Genomic DNA, 21452 nt, shown 5'->3' with positions numbered 1-21452 from the left:
GCTTTTGAGATGCTACTATAAATCTCTTTACCAACAGTCGAGCTTTACAATGCATCACATAAGGACGACACTTCCTGCCAGCACAGGAGAATCATCGCCTTATTTCATCTTATTTTCACCATGCTATGAAATACAGAGGGATGTGGTGGCGCTGCGGGCTAAACCGCAGAAGCCTGTGCTGCAGGGTCAGAAAACCAAGCAGTCATAAGATTGAATCCACGCGACAGAGTGAGCTCCCGTCGCTTTGTCCCAGCTCCCGCCAACCTAGCGGTTCAAAAGCATGCAAATGCAAGTAGATAAATAGGGACCACCTCGGTGGGAAGGTAACAGCGTTCCGTGTCTAAGTCGCACTGGCCATGTGACCACGGAAGATTGTCTTCGGACAAACGCTGGCTCCATGGCTTGGAAACGGGGATGAGCACCGCCCCCTAGAGTCGAACACGACTAGACAAAAAATGTCAGGGGGAACCTTTACCTTTACCTTTTATGAAATAAAGATGTGACAGGGGTGTGAATTTCCTAATGGAAATACAAATCTCAAGAGTATGGTTTCCTCTCTTCATTCTCTCCCCCCCCCCCCCGCAAAAAAAAAAAACCAAACCCTCAGTCATCTCTAGCTCATATTTTAAGAATTCTTCCACTTCTTTCTCTCCCACCCAAGAGGTGCCTATTTGCATTCAAAAGGCAATTTTTGAGCCTTACTGCCTCTGGTATATGGGGCACAACGGCACCTCGGGTGCCAGAATGGTTCAGGACCTCTTCCTCTGTTGCATTCCCACTTGAGGTTATCTGTAGCATGCCTGGCAAATATGGTGGAAGGAACATGGGGGAAAGTGTGGGGGGGGGGGTGTAGGGAGCTTTGGCAAATCAGTTTATTTTGGTTCAGAAACCAAGTAGGCTATTTTACTCTGAATGTCTGGGGGGGAATGAAACCCTTTTAGGCACCCAACTCATCCTTCCCCCTTTCAAAGGCAAAGCAAAGCAAAACAAAACAAAAAAACCCACATCCTGCTTTGGAGGAAGGGACAGGGAAGGTAGTATGCCTATCGGTATTGTTCCCCTGCTTGTTGAGCTCTGTTTCAGCTGGTATCTGCTAGGTCCAGCCATTATATGGTTTCAAGCAAACCTTAAAAGACCCTCCTATTTACCTTGGCTTACAACTGAGTTAAGACTCTGTGGGGCAATTATGTCTATTGGTCTAGCTAAAAGTCTTTTTTTAAAAAAATCTTATCATTGTTTTCCCCATAGCATTACCATGTTTGTGGTTTTAAGTTTTCTTGTTTTCTACCTTGGGAGAGTTTATGTTAAAAAGCAGGCTTATTATCTTTTGAATCAATAAATAAATGCAGGGAGTGTCTCTTTTTTTTCCTGCCAGAGCCCCAGGCTGGAAGTTCAAGTCTGCCCAGGAGTCTCCTCCTAAGTGGAAAATAATGCAGTGTGTGTTTACGTGTGTGTTTGTTATCCCACTGCTGAGTCCATGGCAGGGGAAAAAATGCTCTTCATTTCTAAAAGGTTATCTCTGTCTCTCTCTCTCTCTCTCTCTTCAGGTTTGCACAATAGTCTTTTTACACTGCAAATAATTAGGAGAAAATTGCCACATACATACATCTTACACTGGTTTTAAGACCCATATATAATTCTAACTATCCCACAAGAAGATAATACTCAGCACTAGATTAGGAGGAGGAAGAAAAAGCAATGACCGAGGTAACGTGCAGTATCTGAAAATCAAAGATGAAATGTTAATATTAATGTAACCTAAACTATCTTGTGGCTGGATTCTGCCCTAATCTTCTGGGAAAACCTGAACTCTGGTTGCAGAATCAATCTAAATGCATTTCCAGTTCTCCTTTTTTGCATAATGAGCATAATTGTTTTGCCTCTTTTTATATAAAATCTAATCAAAATGCCAAGTGACGTAGTACAAGTTACACTTCATCCCTAAAGTATAATTGTGTCCCATCTGAAATCTGATGTGCTGCTAGCCTAAAGCTCCTCAAGAGTTTGATACATATGCTGTTCTATCAGGAAACCTATGAATCTTGACTCAGGGAAATCTTGTGTAAAGCAAAAGGATGTACCATATTTTTCCTTGTATAAGACACCCCAGTGTATAAGACCTTTCTAACCCAAAATTAAGAAATCTTAACTTAGGTTTGAGTATTCAGCCTCTGGGCTCAGAATGCTGGGACATTAGAAGTCCCTGTCGCATCTGTGCCTATAGGCTCCACCTCCAATGAGGTGTGTTCCAACTGGTTTGTTCAGCTTCAGCTGACATCAGTTCCATAAGGCTCGTGATTGGAGGAAGCTAAATCACCTGACTGTAGGAAGCTAAGCCTCGTGATTGAAGGAAGCCTGTTTACAGAGGCAAGATATGGGCAGTTTTGTTCTCTCCTCAGCTTACCTCCGCGTATAGGACACCCAAGGCAATGGAGATATTTAAGGAGTGGGTTTACCAATTCCACACCCCCAGTGAGCTTCTGTGGCTAAGCAGGGATTCAAACTCAAATTTACTGAGTCCTAGTCTGTCACTCTATCTACTATGTCAAAATGGGTATCCCATTTTTATATTGCTTTCATTATTACTTCTGCATTCTGGGCATCATACTTATTAGGCCGATTATCCAAGTAACTATTTGTCAGGTGATATGATCATCACTAGTTGATCTCTATAGCAATTTAGTACAGATAAAAAATTGTGTCTAAATAATATGCTTTATGTGCAAGCTGAAAAGGAAGACTAAAAGTGTGCTGAGCAGAACTGTTCAAGAATGCACAAGAGCACAGTGGTGCCCCGCTAGACGATTAACTCGCAAAATGGTTAATTCACTAGATGATGAGTTTTTGCGATCGCTATAGCGCTTTGCAAAATGGTGTTTCCTATGGGCGATTTTCGCTGGATGATGTTTTGGACCATGCTTCACAAGATGGGGTTTTTTTCAGGACTGATTTTCGCAAGACGATTTTGACAGCTGAATCTGCAACTCGCAAAACGGGTGTTTTGGGGACCTTTTTTCGCAAGACAGTGATTTCTATAGCTGATCCACGTTTCATAAAATGGTTTCTCTATGGGCGATATTGGCAAAATGACAATGATTTTCCCCATTGGAACGCATTAAATGGATTTCAATGCATTCCAATGGGGAACCGCACTTCGCAAGACGATGTTTTCACAAGCCAGCGATTTTCACTGAATGAATTAACATCGTCTTGTGGGGCGCCACTGTATTTTACAAGAACAAAAGCATATGTGGTAGGCTGACATCACAATTTCTAGTGATGTCAGCACCTAAGAAGCTGCTACGTGGATCACTCCTTAGGCAGCATGCTGAATACAAAAAAAGAAAGTTGTATTATGGAATGGGAAGAATATTGAACAAGCTTGGAGAATGGAAGAAATTAGTGTGATGAGAAAGAACCAATCCAGATCACAATTAAATTGGAACATTCTGGCTGAACCAGGTTCTGGGCTGTGGTTAAATAATGTTTCTAAGAGACTGAAAATGATAAGAAATAAGGATGATGGCCAGACCTGGCTGCAGATTTTGTTTGCAGTTCTGGGAAAGCAGCGTGTCCTTGGACGACATGCTCTATCTTAAAAGAAAGAAAGATGCATTTTCTTATTAATTGCTGGCAGAAGTTAAATTCAGTTTTATACAAAAATGCACTTCAACCATCTACAATTTGGCTTCTTTCAACCTTACTAGGAAACTACCGAATGTTTCTAAAAGTGCTAAGTTGCATACATGTGGTTACAAGGTTATGGGACATACTGTCTAGTTTCAGGACTTACTGTATGTACCATGGTGGGGAAATATAAGCACTGAGTCAAAACGTATCATTTAAATTTAATAAAACTACAAAAGAGAGAGTAGAAGTTATTCTTTGTTTTCTCTCATTTTATGGATCTCTCCAAGCCACATCAGGTACAAGCAGTGGCCTGTACTATTATTGCTGTTGAAGTTTGATACTGTGCCAGAAAACAAGATCCATGGCGCAGTAGTTAAACTGCAGTCAAGCCTCTGCTCACAACCCAAGTTTAATCCTGATGGATTCAGGTACCCGGCTCAAGGTACCTGAATCCATCAGACTGAGTCTTCCATCCTTCTGAGGTTTGTAAAAAGGGTGCCCAGCTCATTGGGAGGCAAGTTGTTGTTTGCATAATTATGCTATAATCCACCCAGAGAGTGCTCTAGCACTATGGGGCAGTATCTAAGTGGAAAAAAACCAACAACAACAACAGGAATAACACAATTTTTGCTTTGCAAAATGGGACGCGGTGGCGCTGCGAGGGACGTGGTGGCGCTGTGGGCTAAACCGCAGAAGCCTGTGCTGCAGGGTCAGAAGACCAGCAGTCGTAAGATCAAATCCACACGACGGAGTGAGCGCCCGTCACTTGTCCCAGCTCCCGCCAACCTAGCGGTTCGAAAGCATGCAAATGCAAGTAGATAAATAGGGACCACCTCGGTGGGAAGATAACAGCGTTCCGTGTCTAAGTTGCGCTGGCCATGTGACCACGGAAGATTGTCTTTGGACAAAACGCTGGCTCTATGGCTTGGAAACAGGAATGAGCACCACCCCCCAGAGTCGAACATGACTGGACAAAAATTGTCAAGGGGAACCTTTACCTTTACCTAAAGAACATTACTCTTTGCTTCCTCGCTGACAAACATGTCCAAAGCATGTACATACAGCCCATTGAACTCACATTTGCTGAAGGTGCTATTGTGAAAAATGAACTTCCACTGCTTTAGCACTTCTGAAATACAAATTATGCTGTCGCACAGCCCAGGCGGCAATCCGACACACACTTATCCGAGAATACATTCCACTGAACCCAGTGGGGCTTTTTCCTGTATGCACAGGATAGTGATAGCTACTTAATTAAACAAATATGAATTAAGGGTACCTAATGTACTTGCAGGGAAACTAAAAGGGAAATATTTCAATTATTTGAACATTTAAATGCTTCAAGCAGTTCTATTGGCTGAGACTTAAGTATACATACTTTAAATGCCCGCCTTAAGTATTCTTCTAGGCTATGATCATGTAAGGTGCTCCTAAGACTACAACTGCAGTGAATGTTGGGGTGCAGTAGGAAGATTAGGCGGCAATAACCAAACATTTTCCAGTTAGCAGCCTTTTTAGTGTGTTGCAGGAAGAGTTAATAAAAGTTGTTTTGGAACCTTAAAGACTAACCGGTTTTGGAGGGCTTTCATGGACTGCAGCCACTTCAACATATAGAGCTGCTGGATAGCTCAGTGATTTAGGTATCTGGCTTTGGAGCCAGAGATTGGGAGTTCGATTCCCCACTGTTCCTCCTTGACAAGAGCTGGACTCGCTGAGCCCTTGGATCCCTTCCAGCTATGCAGTTCAATGATGATGATTAGATGCAATATAACAGACCATGAAAAATGTGTTATTCTTTAAGGTGCCACAGTAACCAAACAAAGTAACATCGTAGGTGAAGACTCTCCACTGCCCTTTGCTAGCCACAGGATACAAAACTCTGACAAAACACAGGGAAAGGATCTATCCACTGAGGAACCCAGCTGGTGGCTGATTACCAACCACATGCTTGGGGAACAGTGCGAGTAACTCAGTGACTGGTGCTGAGCTCACTGAGCTGTAGAAGGTCACCCAGACTCTTCACACTGCCTGGGAGAGAGGCAAAGATTCCAGTCTCTGAGCTACACTGAAAATCAAGACCCCATAAAGCAAATCTCCATTTGTAAGCAGCTTGGAAGAAGGATCCAGTCCAATGCCTCCAGCACCCCAGTAACAAGCAACATGATGAAATGGTAGGAACGGAATAAAGGTAAAGGTTCCCCTTGACATTTAGTCCAGTTGTGTCTGATCTAGGGTGCTGTGCTCATCCCCATCTCCAAGCCGTAGAGCCGTTTGTCCGTAGACAGTTTCTGTGGTCACGTGGCCAGTGCAACTAGACATGGAACACCATTACCTTCCCACCATAGTGGTACCTATCTATCTACTCACATTTTTACATGCTTTCGAACTGCTATGTTGGCGGGAGCTGGGACAAGTGACGGGAGCTCACTCTGTCGTGTGGATTTCATCTTATGACTGCAGGTCTTCTGACCTTGCAGCACAGAGGCTTCTGCGGTTTAACCTGCAGTACCACCACATCCCTCACAGGAATGGAATAGATACATCACAAAAGCCAATAGCATACAGAGTACAAAAGATTCACATGAGAAAAAGGACATTGATATAAAGAACCAAAATGCCAGTAACCCCAAACCAACTAAGTTTGCTGGTCACGTAGCTACTTCAGACAGATTTCACAGGAGCTAACCTGATGGGACATTTTGCTTCTGAGGGTCTTACTGCACAGGGAAACATGATTTCACCTTGAGTGAAGGTTGACATCTTTGAAATTCACATATTTCATCTTTAGTGAACCTGTTAGGGTCTGGCCTTGTAGAACAGACAACAAAATTGCCTGTTCCTAATCATGCCATCATAATTCATGTAGCTGATGGCATACTGGGCATTGATTGCAGTGCTACTTAAAAGTAAGGGATTCTATCTCCCACATTCATCTCAGTGTGCACTCAGACAGAGGTAGCTTTTCAGCAGTGCTGGGTTTAAAAGTTTCCTTAATGTCATCATCGTTTAGTTGCTTAGTCGTGTCCGACTCTTCGTGACCCCATGGACCAGAGCACGCCAGGCCCTCCTATCTTCCACTGCCTCCTGGAGTTGTGTCAAATTCATGTTGGTTGCTTCGATGACACTGTCCAACCATCTCATTCTCTGTCGTCCCCTTCTCCTCTTGCCTTCACACTTTCCTAACATCAAGGTCTTTTCCAAGGAGTCTTCTCTTCTTATGAGATGGCCAAAGTACTGGAGCCTCAGCTTCAGGATCTGTCCTTCCAGTGAGCACTCAGGGTTGATTTCCTTTAGAATGGATAGGTTTGTTCTCCTTGCAGTCCAAGGGGACTCTCAAGAGCCTCCTCCAGCACATAGTTCCTTAATGTACTCTATGAAATAAGCCCCTTTTTTGATTAGTTTCTAATACTGTACAACAAACATACCAAGCAACCTAATCTAAGCTTAACAGTCTAAATATGCCTCCCATGTTAATATAGCACATTATAAATAAATCAGTAAGGTAACTGAGTGCATATATTTCAAAAGGTCTACATATCCTTCAGATAATGATCAGTCTTAAACTTTTGAGTTTTACTTGCCTCAGAACACCAGAAAGACATCACCATGCAGATCATTCAACAGGAAAAGCTTCAAGGAGGTTAAATTGGACCTCTTTTAATGTGAAGACCTCTTCACTTTAAAGAGATTAACAAATCTATAGCTCATTTGGGAACGATGTGACTATTTATATAAAAAGACTGATTGCATTAATGGGGATAGGAAGCAAGCCAAGTGAGAACCTCCATGAACAACTCCTCAAACCTGAAACACCTGAAACTTAGGAAAATCAAGCCTCACTACTTTCTCCCTCAAAAGTGGTGCAGCCCTAAAACATGCATTTTGTTCTCAGCATCTTCCCTGATACTGATGATAGCTAACATGGACAAAGTGGAATGGAGGCTGATGGATGGATCTGTCATTGTAAAAGGTTATTAAGCAAAACCTAATTCCCCCCTCCCCAAAATCTTCCTCCACTGAAACAGAATTCAGACCTAAACAAAGACTATGCCATGAAACCTGCATAAGGTATACCACCATGGCTCCTTCCATATACCTCGTAATTTACTGAAACAATATTAATGGACGACTAAGATTTTAACTTTTTTATAATTATAACTACCCACAGCCTTTTCCTAATCACTGGAATTTCCACTGCAACTCATATGATTAACACATAACACATTTGGAGATAAATAATAATGCCTTAGGGCCCTTTATTTTGAGAAGAGCAAAACACCTTACCAGTTTTCCTGTTGCACTTTGGCCCCCTTCATTAAGCCAGAACCCCGGAACCATTGCTGAGTAATAGGGGCCCCATACACCTGGGACAAACAGAGGTGACTTGCTTATCTGTTGAGAGAAATTAAAATTAATTACTCAAAGACTCAACAATGGTCTCTCTCTCTCTCTCTCTCTCTCTCTCTCTCTGTGTGTGTGTGTGTGTGTGTGTGTGTGTGTGTGTGAGAGAGAGAGAGAGAGAGAGAGAGAGAGTTTACGGATACACACATGCTTATATATACCTATACCCTGTACACCCTTGATTTGGCAAGCAATAGAGAAAGAATCAATCACAGTGACAGATAATCTCTCCTCATTATCACAACAATACACCCACAAGACACACTAATCACCCATCTACAGAAAAAGACAAAAGCTTATCTCACAGCCATAAATACTCCACTCCCAAGCAAACTACACCAGAGCACAGAGTGCTGTCCTCTGAAGACGCTGGCCACAGAGACTGGTGAAACTTTAGGAAGAACAACCTTCAGAACACGTCCAAAAAGCCCTAAAACCCCACAAGAACCAACAGAGAAAGAACTGGCCCCTTTATTTCAACAGAAAGGAGATAATGAAGGAAGGATAATGAAGAAAAGGACTGGGAAGGGTTACAAGGCAGGTCTCTGAGCAGCTTCTGGGTGTGTTCACAAGTGCAGAAAAGCAGGGATTCTTGGCAATTCTGACTTAATGTAGATTAACAAAGATCTGGTGCACACTTGTTGACTGCTCTCACTTGCATCAGGGTGGCTAAACAAATAATGGAGCTTTGTCCCTTGTTTGTTTCTCATACCATGTGAACCCAGGTACAGCTGCTGCTCCGGTTCATTTCTCCCACACAAACCAGAGACAGAATCCACAGCTTGGTTTAGGTTTTTCTGTTGAATCCATTCGGATTTGTGGCCATGTTTTGTGGTATGTTTAGCTAGGGTTTGTACAGATTCCTGGCTTACTATGCTGTGCAAACACAGTTACTGTCTCTAATGCTGCACACTACTGACCATGTCAAATGTAACTGGTTTGTGGTCTCTGTGTTGACAACAATTACTACAGATTTGTATGACAGTCCTTTATGACCCTGGAAAAATTTCAGTGTTCACATGAGAACATTTTTTAAAAAAAAACTTAGGGTGTCCATGTTCCATTTCTGCAAGAGACAGTACTCTATATGAAGTACTGTCTAAGCCTGCCTTAAAGATAAAGAGACATACAAAAGTATAAGAGTAACCCTCAGGTTGCCCATCAGCAAATAAAAACTGGAGTTAACACCTAGGTCATTCTTCTCTACTGTAGTGGGAAATGCTGAAATTATATTTCTCTAAATGTGCATCTCTAAGTAAACTCAGGATACACAAATGTTATGCTAATTTGCACTACATTTTGGGCTTCTTTGGTGAAACATTTCCTTTTTTAGGGGAAATGTCTACATGGCAAAATGACCTCTAATGCAACAGCAAATAAATAATAAACTGGGGCCAAGGATACAAAGGGGAAGATGCTGAACCATCACTATTTTGGTCCAGTTTAGCCTATCACTGTCTACTGGAATTCAAACACGAGTGACTTGTTGTCTCACTCACAGTTGTGCTGTCTGACATAACACAACTTGAAGCCTCACTTCTCTTAGCTGACAGTGAGCAGAAACACTGCTTTCTAATATAGGCCAGTGTTAGGGTGCAACATTTGAGCTTCACCTTGCCTTGCACAACTCAAAGATGCAAATGCAGATGAGAGGAAACACTGCATTACACAGGTTAATGTAAACTGCTAGCATTCTATTGAGCTTGGGCTGACCGGAAAGTCCCATCAGCACGGTTAAACAGAATCACAGGATGTGTGCAAGTGTTCTTGTTGTATAAACAGATGGTAGGGTTTCTTGATGGAGATCACTGGACGCACAACAGCAACATTTGAACAACAACACAATTCCACATTACTAATTTCTGCTCATTGAAAGTTCAACAGAATACTGGATTTCACTGGATTTTGCTCTTCTTTATAAACCAACTACCAATGACACGGCTTCTAATTCCTTCCCAGATTTCTGAGGATTTATCTAGATGTGAAAGAACAGTTGCAGTAATATGAACACAGCTTGCTGTTCTCAGTAACTGTCAAATCACGTCCAGCTAAAGGCAACCCTATGAATTAGTGATGTCCAAAAGGTCCTAGCATTAAAAGCCTTACTCTAGAAGGGTACCGAGTATTTCAAGCTCTTGGAGTTATATTTCAAAACTATCATTTGTTTATCTAGCTTTGGAAACTGAAGAGGTTTTGTAACGATTTCAGAGCAGAGTTACTCCTTTCTTAAATTTTTCTTTCAAATGGAATACTTCCAATTATGCTTGGGAGCACTGGATGCAAATATGAATACAAGAGCAAGCACCTAAAACATATTTTAAGTAGTTTCAGGAAGGTCTAAATATTTTGCGTCCTACTTCATTATTTACCACATTCCATAAATTATTATTCCACTGTTCCCAAAGCTAACCTGTCTCTGTGCCAGCCCTCGAAGGGAAAGTCCAATTAAAAGACTATAACTGGTACTTCTGGGAAACCATCTGCAGCCAGGCTTGGTATTTTAGAGGATACCCACAAGAATTTGCCATGGCAGTATATTTCCGTCTCTAGCTTGTCTTCAGTTACACACTTAGATGTTCATATCATCTTACTACTGAAATATCATTTATGTGCCTTCCAAAAAAAAACTATCAACAAGCACGTGGAGCAATTAGATGTTGTACATCAGTACATCTGGGAGCACAAACAATGGGTGTGGACATTTTCATCTGTGTAGGGAATTTTCTTTCCTCCTCCTAGAAATCCTACTGGGATAAATAAAAAAATTGGATCTGGCTGACAATAATTTCTGCTTTACAATATCTCTTTCCAGTGTTTCAGATATACACACCCCAGATTTTCTATTCCCAAAACATGTCATAATTTCCACTTGGGTGGGTAGGAGAGCTGGCCAACCTAAAATAGATGAATGCCCTTAAAGATGTGGGGGGAAAAAAATCAAAATTCCAGTTCAACAACCTTGTGTTGCATTTTTGCACTTATTCATGCTTAGTATTGTATTATACGATAAATCCAGCTCTGCTGGTTGAATTGCATCTGAAAGAGGATCAGAATTAGGCCAGATCTATTCACATGAGACTGACTGGATAAATCAGTGCCTCCTTGATGGGCTGAACTCGATGACTGATAGGGTCCCAACTCTGCAGTTTGATGATGATGGATGATGATATAAAAGAGGCGTTTATATGAGCTTTGTTGAAAAAGCGCCTCCTTAAACCCACTATACCAAACAATTATTGACCAGTCTCCAAATCCCATGAGGTACTATTCCCCCTCTATTCAGCACTGGTTAGGCCTCACCTTGAGTATTGTGCCCAGTTTCGGACACCACACTTCAAGAAGGATGCCAACTAATTGGAGCAAGTTCAGAGGAGGGCAACAAGGATGATCAGGGACTGGAAACCAGTCCCCATGAGGAAAGGCTGAAAGAAGCGGATTCGTCGTTATACGGGGTAATCGTTAAGCGGGGCATGACTGTATACCTTAAGCAGGTTTCATGGCATAGTCTTTGTTTTGGTCTGAATTCTGTTTCAATGGAGGAAAATTGGGCATGTTTAGCCTTGAGAAAAGAAGACTGAGGGGAGATATGACAGCATTTTTCAAATACTTGAAAGGCTATCATACAGAGAAGAGGCAGGATTTGTTCTCGATCATCCCAGAGTACAGGACACATAATAATGTGCTCAAGCTACAGGAACCCAGATTTCAGCTGAACATCAGGAAAAACATCACAACTGTTGCAGCAGTATGATAACAGAACCAGCTGCCTCAGGAGGTGATGAGTGCTCCAACACTGGAGGCATTCAAGAGAAAATTGGACAACCATCTGTCAGATCTTCTTTGACTTGGATTCCTGCACTGAGAAGAGGGTTGGACACAATAGCCTTATATGCTCCTTCCAACTCGTTTATTCTATGATTCTATGATTGAGATGATGAGTAAAAGTGATTAAATAAATATGTACTCTCAGCAGGGTGGATTTGATTTATATCAAATTGATTTAAATTATGATTTATATCACAAGTCAGTAAGACTCTATTTAAATCATGATTTTTAAATGCAAAGCCTCATTCTTGCTGGTAACTATGATCTTTAATATTTGCAACCAGTCAAAAATTGCATATCTAGAATAATAACCTGTTAGATTAGTAAATCAGCTATATCAGAACAGATTTTCGGTTAATAGGTTAATCACTCATATTTGTAGACCTACTTAAATTAAGGTATTTAACTAAAATAATAACATTATATAACATACATATTCCTGAATTCGCTTAAACATCAAAGTGTTCATTGTTTGTATACAGATTTGCAGAAAAACAACGGGATTAGGTCTTTTCCTGAACTTTATTCATTTTATACCATTTTTACCATGAAAAAGTGCATGTTATCTCATCTTGGTAACTTGAATTAATTGAATTAATTTATCAAAAATGTAAATATTGCAGGAATATACACCTTCATGCTACATAACTAAGTTCTATTTCATGCAGAATAACCTTTGAACTATAATGTACTTTAAATAGAAAACTATCTTCAGATTTTTCCTCCAAAAGTATTTAACTAAAATATATATACATATACATACATATACATATATATACATATACATATATATGTATGTGTATATGTATACATATATATAGACATAGACCTATAGACATAGACATATAGACATATATACAGTATACTATATATATACTATATATTAATATATAGTATTAGAGAAATCACACTGTGTGTATGTATGTATGTTTTTAATCCACCCTGATTCTAATTCATTGTATCAGGTGTGTAGCTACTTAATCTGTCAAATCTTGGTTTAACACTTTATTCAGACTAATGACATACATTGCTGCTTCTGTTGCACTGATAATGTGGCACATTTATACACTCAAAAGAGAACATGTTTCTGAAGTAGCACATCAGCATCCAATTATCATGTGGGCCACGATGGATCAGCAGTAGTTTCAACAAATGCACAGGTTTTACATAATTAAGATGTCTCACATTACTTCATACTTGACAGATTCCCACAGTGTATCCAGATTATTTAGGCTTCTATAATTCCCTGTTTAGTAAGAGAGTGCATAACACTCCAGCTAAACATTTTAACTCCCTCGCTTCTAATTGTAGACCTAATCGTTTCCTAAGAAAACTTTAGAAAATGCCTTCCATGTTTACTCAGTTTCAAAATGAACCATATGAAATATAAGGAATTATCCTCTCAAAGACACATATTTAAAGCTATCATGTTTGCAAAATCAACATGCAATCAGAGCTTGTTTCTTGTCCATGATCAATCACCAAATAAAATCAACCTAATCTGTAATCGGTAAATCTGTAAAAGATGTTGAAGAATTATCACATCTCTTTACTGGTTAAGTCAGTTCCTCTTCTAACTTAAAAGCTCTTCATCATCTCTGATATAATCAGAGTATGGAGATGAGAAATCTTCAGCAAGCAACTTGTATTTTATTTCTTTTTTTCACAATGCAATGATAGCACAGTTCATTGGTAGGGAAAGAATACAGCTCAAAGATGCTTTATGGTGATGACATTATTTCCAAGTGCATTATTTCTGACTGCAATGAACTCCTGTTTGAGAAAGGATGTTGATACTTTTATCTCTGCAACACTAGTGCAACCCTACTAATGCCAAAAGGACAAGGAAGGCCATGATACAGAGAAAGCCTACTCCTGCTACTAGATTCTGCTTATAGATACAGATGAGATTACTAACGTAGCCAACCCCCCCCCCAAAAAACAGGTAGTCAATAGACACCTGCATTATCTTTCATACACTGAAATACAGTGGTGCCTCGCATAGCGATTGCTCCGTATAGCAATGAAATCGCTTTGCGATGGACTTTTTGCCATCACAAGAGCGATCACTTTGCGATGGTCCCTATGGGGAAAATTCGCTTTGCGATGATCGCAGGGAAGCGATTGTCACAAAGCCCCCATTTCCGCACAACTGATCGGTGGTTTCAAAATGGCCGCCGGAAAAACAAAATGGCCACCCGCTGTTTTGCCTCGCTTTAGAGGCACCGAAAATGGTCGCCCCTATGGAGGATCTTCACTTTAAGGTTAGTTTTTAGCCCATATTGAAGGGGTTTCAATGCGTTTCTATGGGCTTTTTAAAATCGCTTAGCGATGAAATCGCTTAGCAGCAATTTTTGCTGCATGGATTAACACCGCTAAGCGAGGCACCACTTTACTCTAGTATACAGAAGCATTACTTGTTGTATATATGCAGATTAGTGGTCTGTTATTCAAAGAAAACATGAAAGCTCCATCCTCATGGAGGTCCATGCATACTGGAGGTCGCTAGGTTAGCTTTTCGGCCAAGATCCAGCTGGGACTTTCTACCTGTTCAACCAGCCTCATTTTCCACTGAAGCTCTTTCTGGCACCAGAAATTTGCTGCAGAGGGTTTACAGGGGCTGCAGGACAGAGGAGATTCGCTGATCCTCCTAGAATCAAAGGGATTCAGTGGAAATATGCCACTGGATTCTGGCCATTGTACACACTGAACAAAAGGATAATATAATATTCGTTTAGCATATCCTGCTTACATGAATTCTTGGATTGTTTCATCATGAATGGGCACCAATTATTTCAGCATTTAAACAAGGAGAAAGACACAGTTGTTTTTCCATAAAGCCATTTAAATGAATGTATTATTCCATGGATAGCTCAGTGGTTGAGGTATCTAGCTGCAGAGCCAGTGGCTGGGAGTTCGATTCTCCCCTGTGCCCCCGGGGAGTAAAGCCAGCCTGTGTGGCCCTGGGGAAGCGGCACTGGCCCACCAAAAAGACAATTGTAAAACTACTTCTGTGTATTCTCTTCCTAGAAAACTTTGGACAGGGTCGCCATGACTCAGAATTGATTATTATTATTACTCCTCTCTTGATTCACAAGATTTCAATTCTCCAAGGCATCTATGCATTCTAGTATTAGAGAAATCACACTGTGTGTACAGTCATGCCCCGCTTAACTATTACCCTGTATAACGACGAATCCGCTTCACGACGATGTTTTTGCGATTGCGATTGCAAAACCATGTTTTAATGCAGTTTTTTCACTTTGCGACGATCGGTTCCCTGCTTTGGGAACCGATTCTTCACATTATGATGATCAAAACAGCTGATCATTGGGTTTTCAAAATGGCCGCCGGCTGCTCAAAATGGCTCCCCGTTGTGTTTTTGGACAGATTCCTCACTTTACAGGCAGCGAAAATGGCCGCCCCTATTGAGGATCTTCGCTGGACGGTGAGTTATTCAGCCTATTGGAACGCACTGAACGGTTTTCAATGCGTTTCAATGGGCTTTTTTATTTCGCTTTACGACATTTTCGCTCTACAGCGATTTCGCTGGAACGAATTAACGTCATCAAGTGAGGCACCACTGTATAATGATTTAACCTCCATCTACCGTGCTTCCCCAAAAATAAGATAGGGTCTTATATTAATTTTTGCTCCAAAAAACGCATTAGGGCTTATTTTCAGGGGATGCTTTATTTTATTTTTTCATGTATAACAATCTGCATTTATGCAAATACAGTCATGTCATCATCTTCTGGTTGTTACACAATGCTGCACAATGGTGAAGGGCAGGTTTTCACTTAAGTAGGGCTTATTTTTGGGGTAGAGATTATATTACGAGCATCCTGAAAAATCATACTAGGGCTTATTTTCAGGTTAGGTCTTATTTTCAGGGAAACAGGGTATCAATTGTTCTAAAATGTTAAAACCTTTTAAGACTCTTCTTTAGGCACAAGCCACCAACAGTAAGTCCCTGGTATTTTAGATCACTGGTCACTCCGAACATTTTCATTTCATCAATGTTATCTATTTTAATTTATGCGGAAACAGTAGCCTGTTTTTGATACTTCATTTGTTTAATAACAGTATCACCTGACAGTCAGTGTGGTGTAATACACAAAGTGCGGACACAATCAGCAGACTTGGGGTCAAATCCTTACTCAGCCAAGGGAATTCATAGGAGGGCAGCCACTTATGCTTCACAAAAAAAGTAAGACATATCACCAAAATACAGGACAGCTTTTCTAATGGATGACTGTCCTTCCTTTAAAAAGATCATATGGACACCCTAAGACTGAAACAGAACCATTAATGAGCATTCACTGGATACTGTTACTCAATCAACAATACTATCATCCTGTCAACATTTTACAATTTCATCCAAATGAAATGCTTGACTGAAATCAAAGTATCTCAGTGTACAGCATTTCTTAATTGTCTGCTCTATATTTTAAGGCCTGAAGAACTTAATGGCTTTTTTAAAAAATCAGTTCATTTAATGAAACTGTCTGGGTGCAGAATAACCTTTGCCCTTCAAGTATTTACTGTGTCGCCTGCCATGATATGGAGGCACAGAGCTTTGATAAATGGACACAAAGGTTGTCTGGGTACACTTCTACAGGCAATCTTGTGTAGTGCACTGAAATGCCTTTTTGTACCCTTCTAAAGTAATGCTTGCAACAGACACTGCTGCACATACTAGAAACTCTATATGCAGTAGGCATTCTGTATGCATACCAGCAGGATTTGAGAGGTCTCTTATACTAAGGTACTTAAAAAAAAACCACACCCACACAGGATGTTCATTTTTACAGGAAACTGCTTTTGAGAACCTAATAATAATGCTTACTGCAGCCTGCTGCAGTCCCAGGTCATTTTTATTAGGCAGAATCTGCTGCTTCAAGTCCAAAACCTTTCTTAAATTGTGGGCTGGGGGAGGGATCAGAGGAAACAGGTATCATCTGTTGAATCCTATTTTGTTACTCCATCCCTTAAGACACACACGTACCACAACTATGAACTTTGTCCATTTTCAAATATAACCACGGTCCACCACTGAAAGGAAGAAAACTAATAATAATAGCATGCTGTCAAGTCAAGTCTTTCAGTGTTTTCTAGGTGGAAAGTACTCAGAAGTATTTTCCGCCCCAAGTAGACTTTGACTAGAGGGGCGGAGTATAAATCTAAATAAAGTAAAGTAAATAAAGTAAAGTGGTTTACCATTTGCTTCTTCTGGGGGCATCCTGGAGCTTGCCCAGGGCTACACATACTGGTTTTTCTAACAGTGGGGGATTGAACTCTCCACCACTGCCTCTGCAGCCATATAGCTAACTCACTGAACTATACAGCCAGTGCCATAAGAAAATGAGTAAGATATAACTGACATATTTCTGTATTTTGAAATTGTACTTTGATACTGAAATCTTAATGGATGCTAATTATCTGAAAATATTTGCCTAGTTGAAAGCTATTTAAAAACCCGTATAATTTAATGATCATTCAATAAAAAAATTTAACTCCATCTGTTGTTGCTTTTTTTAAAGTTCTCAACTGCAGTCAAATTTTTATGTGTCCAGTACACTTAATACAGAAAACTGTAGATTATACTATATAAACAAACGAACAAAAACATGTTAATTGCTTATAATATGGTCCTGTGCAACATCCCTCCCTTTTTTGTCTTAAAAAAATGTATCAATATGTGGAAAGGCTTGTGAGACTTATGAATAATTTCAGAAAACGAAGCAAGGAGGACTGGCTTCAGTGGTGCTTACTCCCATAAGACAGATAGCCCAGGAAAAGCCAATCAAGCCATGTGCTGGGTTCACAACGGCAGCTCAGCAAGCAGTCACACCTTCCAAACAAAGATGGAGACATATGACTCCAGATCAGCTACTACCCAAGTTACTCTTCTGCAAAGATTCCAGAAGGTGATGAATCATGGCACAGCTGTGAATGTATAAAGATGAGGAGCCACATTCACTCAGGGTATCCTTCAGCCAGCAGTGTGGTTTAAGGGTTAGGTTTCTGGATTGACATTAGAGAGGGGTTGGCTTTGATCCATCCAAAAGTAAACAGGGCATTAACAGTACATTTCGCATGTGCTTTCTCTCTCAATCATTACCCCAATAAGTCTCACTTTGTGTATCTAAGGGTTCCACAATTATGCTCATGGTCTGTAACCATAAACAAAGGCCTAAGCCACTTTAATTCTGCATCTGCTCATGAAGTGGAAGTCATGTATGTCTGCAAGTAGACTCGCCTGGAGCAGAGGGTGTGTACAGGGCATATTCACCTGCACAGTGTTTAAGAAAACAAAGCAACCAAGTCATTTGGAAGCTCCCTGTGAAAAAAAACAAGGAAGTGGACAGCCTATCCAGCCTATCCAGGAAGCTGTCCTGGGCAGCATCAGGATCCCAAAGAATAGTCAGACCCACTGGTGCTACTGTCCTAAAGGCAGAGAATATAGCAGTCCTCTTCAGACTGCAAAATAGGAATATACTGTTGAAAACAGTATGCTAAATTCTCTAGACTGTGCCCAATAGTAGATAGCATGCTGTATGTCTCTGTGTCGATGTTTGAGTGTTACATTTCCATGTTCTTTAGTTTTCTCCCTCCAACTTTCTAAGAAGAGGGAAGCTATACCCTTGAAAAAGGAGCCAAGTGTTTTAGCTTCAACCTGCCACCAATAACAGGTCTCTATAACTATCTGTCTGAGAGTACAAAAAGATGCCTGTCCTTTTCCATCACATGAATTAAATAACTTGGGAAGCATATGAATTTAAAACCAGTTCTTCGTATTTGAAGATGCATTCTCGACACTTGTGTGCCTTAAGACAAAGGGGGGAGTGCAAATTGCTGTAGTTATTCTTCTTCTGAAATGTGTGTGTGTGTATGTATGTGATCTTGCTTTGCTTTTGTTTTCACTTCCTTGCAACATCCCCCCCTCAACCAAGCCCCCACCCCTCTCCAGTGACCTGGAATTGCTTTGCAAACTCCTGGCTGAGGGCCAGCTGGCTGCGAGATGCCTTCCCCAGGGCACTAAGCCCCATCCCCTTGGAGACTGCACGTTTCATCTCCGTTAACACAAACGGAAGAGCCAGCCGCCGCCAAAGAATAAAACATGAACATCCAGAATGGAAGCTTCTGGGTGTTCATGCTGCTCGGAGCCCTTTGCCTAGCCTTGCTCCACAAAATACTGAAACTGGCACACAAACGTCCAGCAGCAGCAGCATGTGCTGTGTTCCTCCTCTTTGCCGACATTTCCCAGCAGAGCCAAGGAGTCCTTTACGATGATGATCCAAGGAGTCTGATGCTTTAACTATGGGGAATGTTCTGCCCCCAGAATCACAGCCAACGTATACTGAAACCACTTGCTGGTCTGGCTCCCACTGAGATCAGCCTGCAGGAACACTCTGAGCCAGCATGCCTCTGCGGTCTCCACCCCAGGATGTTCTGCAAAGGACACGTACTGTGCAAGCTCACTGGGGCTGGGAACGAGCTCCAGACTCTGTTTGTGTAAACAAAGCTGGCAGCTTGTGTGGATAGTGTGGAACAAAAACAGTCCTGCCTTCTGCATGCTAGTTGCTGGGAGGCACACTTGAACCAAGCCCATAGTATGCACGTGAAGCTGCTCTTTACAAAAACAAACAAACAAATCCAGGGAAAAAGACATCCCTTTGAACTAAAATGGGAACATTTGAAAATATTTTTAACATATAGATTCACCCAAGCAATTCTGCCATTTATGCCTTCCGGATGGTTTGAAAAGGACAATTTGACAATCGGAGAAGATTTTAAAAAACCCCACACAACAAATAAAATTAAGTTACTTGAGGTTATGCAGGCCAAACATCAGTCGTTCCACACTGAAAATATAAATCTAATTCAGAGGCTGGGTGGAGCGCAGACACAAATTGCATGATTAATAATTGCCCATCCTGGCCTCCATCAGTGTGAGCCTCATAACCACACACCGGGGAAAAAATGAGTGAAAGAAAGAAAGAAAGAAAGAAAGAAAGAAAGAAAGAAAGAAAGAAAGAAAGAAAGAAAGAAAGAAAGAAAGAAAGAAAGAAAGAAAGAAAGAAAGAAAGAAAGAAAGAAAGAAAGAAAGAAAGAAAGAAAGTTACTCTTGAGACTGCAATAAGAAGTTCATCCATATGGGTTATTTATTCTTTTCCCCTTCATCCATTTAGTACAGCCGAGTGTAGAGGGAGTGCAGATATTGCCAGGGTTTCTATACACAATTATTTCTAAAGCTGCATTTTTCTCTCATTAAGAAATCAGGATTTTAAAAAAATCCAACAGTTTAAAATATTTCCAAATGCCTGAAGAAATATTTCAAAAAATATTGTTATTTTAAACTAGAATATTAGAGGCTTCTGATCTGAGGCCTTTGCACTCCTCTTTCATTTTAGAAATTAACCTGCCTTCCCAAACAACTCTTTCAAAAATGCAGAGGAACCCTTTTAAAATTGATCTTCTGTGCAGCATTTGCACTTTTAGTAGGTTAGTGCTGAACTGAAAGCTTCCAACCTGAGAAGCTCTTGCTTTCTGAATTGTGCCTCAGTACAAAGGGAAATAAATATACCAAAATATGAGAGAACCGTCTGCAGGAGTCATTAAAAAAAAAAAAATCCACACACCTCAGAAAACTAGGGTTTCTGTCAGCCTTTGGGACTCTCCAGACTGGCAGCTTAGAGTGTGGAGCGGAGTGGGCTACAAAGGGTCTGCTGAGGTCAAGGGAGAGAAACAATCTGCCATTTGGCATACTCCTCCTGTCTATACAATGACCCCTTGTAGCCCAATCAGCTGTTAATTAAGAGCTTCCCCTGACCATCTGCGGAGGGTCAGGAGAAATGAATTTTTGTTTTTTACATTGCTGCTCTCTCCCTTTGCCAGTGCCATTTTGTTTTCTCCCATCTCTCCTCCCTGCTTCCCTTTCCTCATTCTCCCTTCATGTTCTCTCTCAAACTCTCTCTCAGAATCTGCAGTTGCTGGAGGCTGCTATCTCCCAGATAAAGTAAGCATGCCAAAAAGAATGCATGATCTACTGCTGGATCAGAAAGGTGTGCAACAGCTTTTAAAGAGGAAGGAAGGATCTTTCTAAGAAGAAACATCTGTAGACAAAGTCTCCCCCCCAATCCAAATCATGCCCGTAGCGATCCATATGCCATATCCATATGCCACTGTGGATGGCACCTTTCCCTCTGTTGATATTTATTTATTTATTTTAGGAGTTTAAAACTCACGCTGTCTCAATGGAGGAAGAAATACTGGTGTCATCATCACAGAATCAGGTATATGTAAAGAACAAATGCTCCATCCAGATGAGCCGAAGGATAAGCTGAGAACTCTCTATATAAAATGTAGCCATGTGATTCATTCATTGCAACAAAGTTCTAGGTTGATCTAATACCTTTTTTTTTTAGATCACAAGAATGTTAGAGATAATCTGACTGTTCAACTTCTCCCAAACCTTTCATCAGGCCAAGATGGCATAAAGGCTGGGATTACAGCAAATAGTTCAACAATCAGGGGAGATAAAATGTCCGAGGCTCATGAAGCCAGAGACCCAACAAAACAAAATGGAGACA

General features: G+C 40.9%; 1 protein-coding gene across 20 annotated transcripts in view; it reads right to left on the bottom strand.

Annotated features, from left to right (window-relative positions):
* Positions 1–21452, bottom strand: part of FGGY (FGGY carbohydrate kinase domain containing) — a 224458-nt gene that overhangs the window by 113668 nt on the left and 89338 nt on the right. For all 20 annotated transcript variants that reach the window (XR_013544951.1, XR_012086424.2, XR_012086425.2 and 17 more), the window contains 2 exons: positions 7915–8022; positions 3533–3594 (listed from right to left, as the gene is read on the bottom strand). Coding sequence is in view for 17 of the 20 variants with exons in the window: in XM_072997696.2 (XP_072853797.2) it covers positions 3533–3594; positions 7915–8022 (170 nt within the window). In the remaining 3 variants the exon portion in view is untranslated. The remainder of the gene's footprint in view (positions 1–3532; positions 3595–7914; positions 8023–21452) is intronic.

Source organism: Pogona vitticeps, chromosome 4 (genome assembly GCF_051106095.1).
Source record: "Pogona vitticeps strain Pit_001003342236 chromosome 4, PviZW2.1, whole genome shotgun sequence".
Classification (NCBI taxonomy): domain Eukaryota; kingdom Metazoa; phylum Chordata; class Lepidosauria; order Squamata; family Agamidae; genus Pogona; species Pogona vitticeps.
The sequence above is the reverse complement of the archived record's forward strand: the minus strand, read 5'-3'. Positions and strand labels throughout refer to the sequence as shown.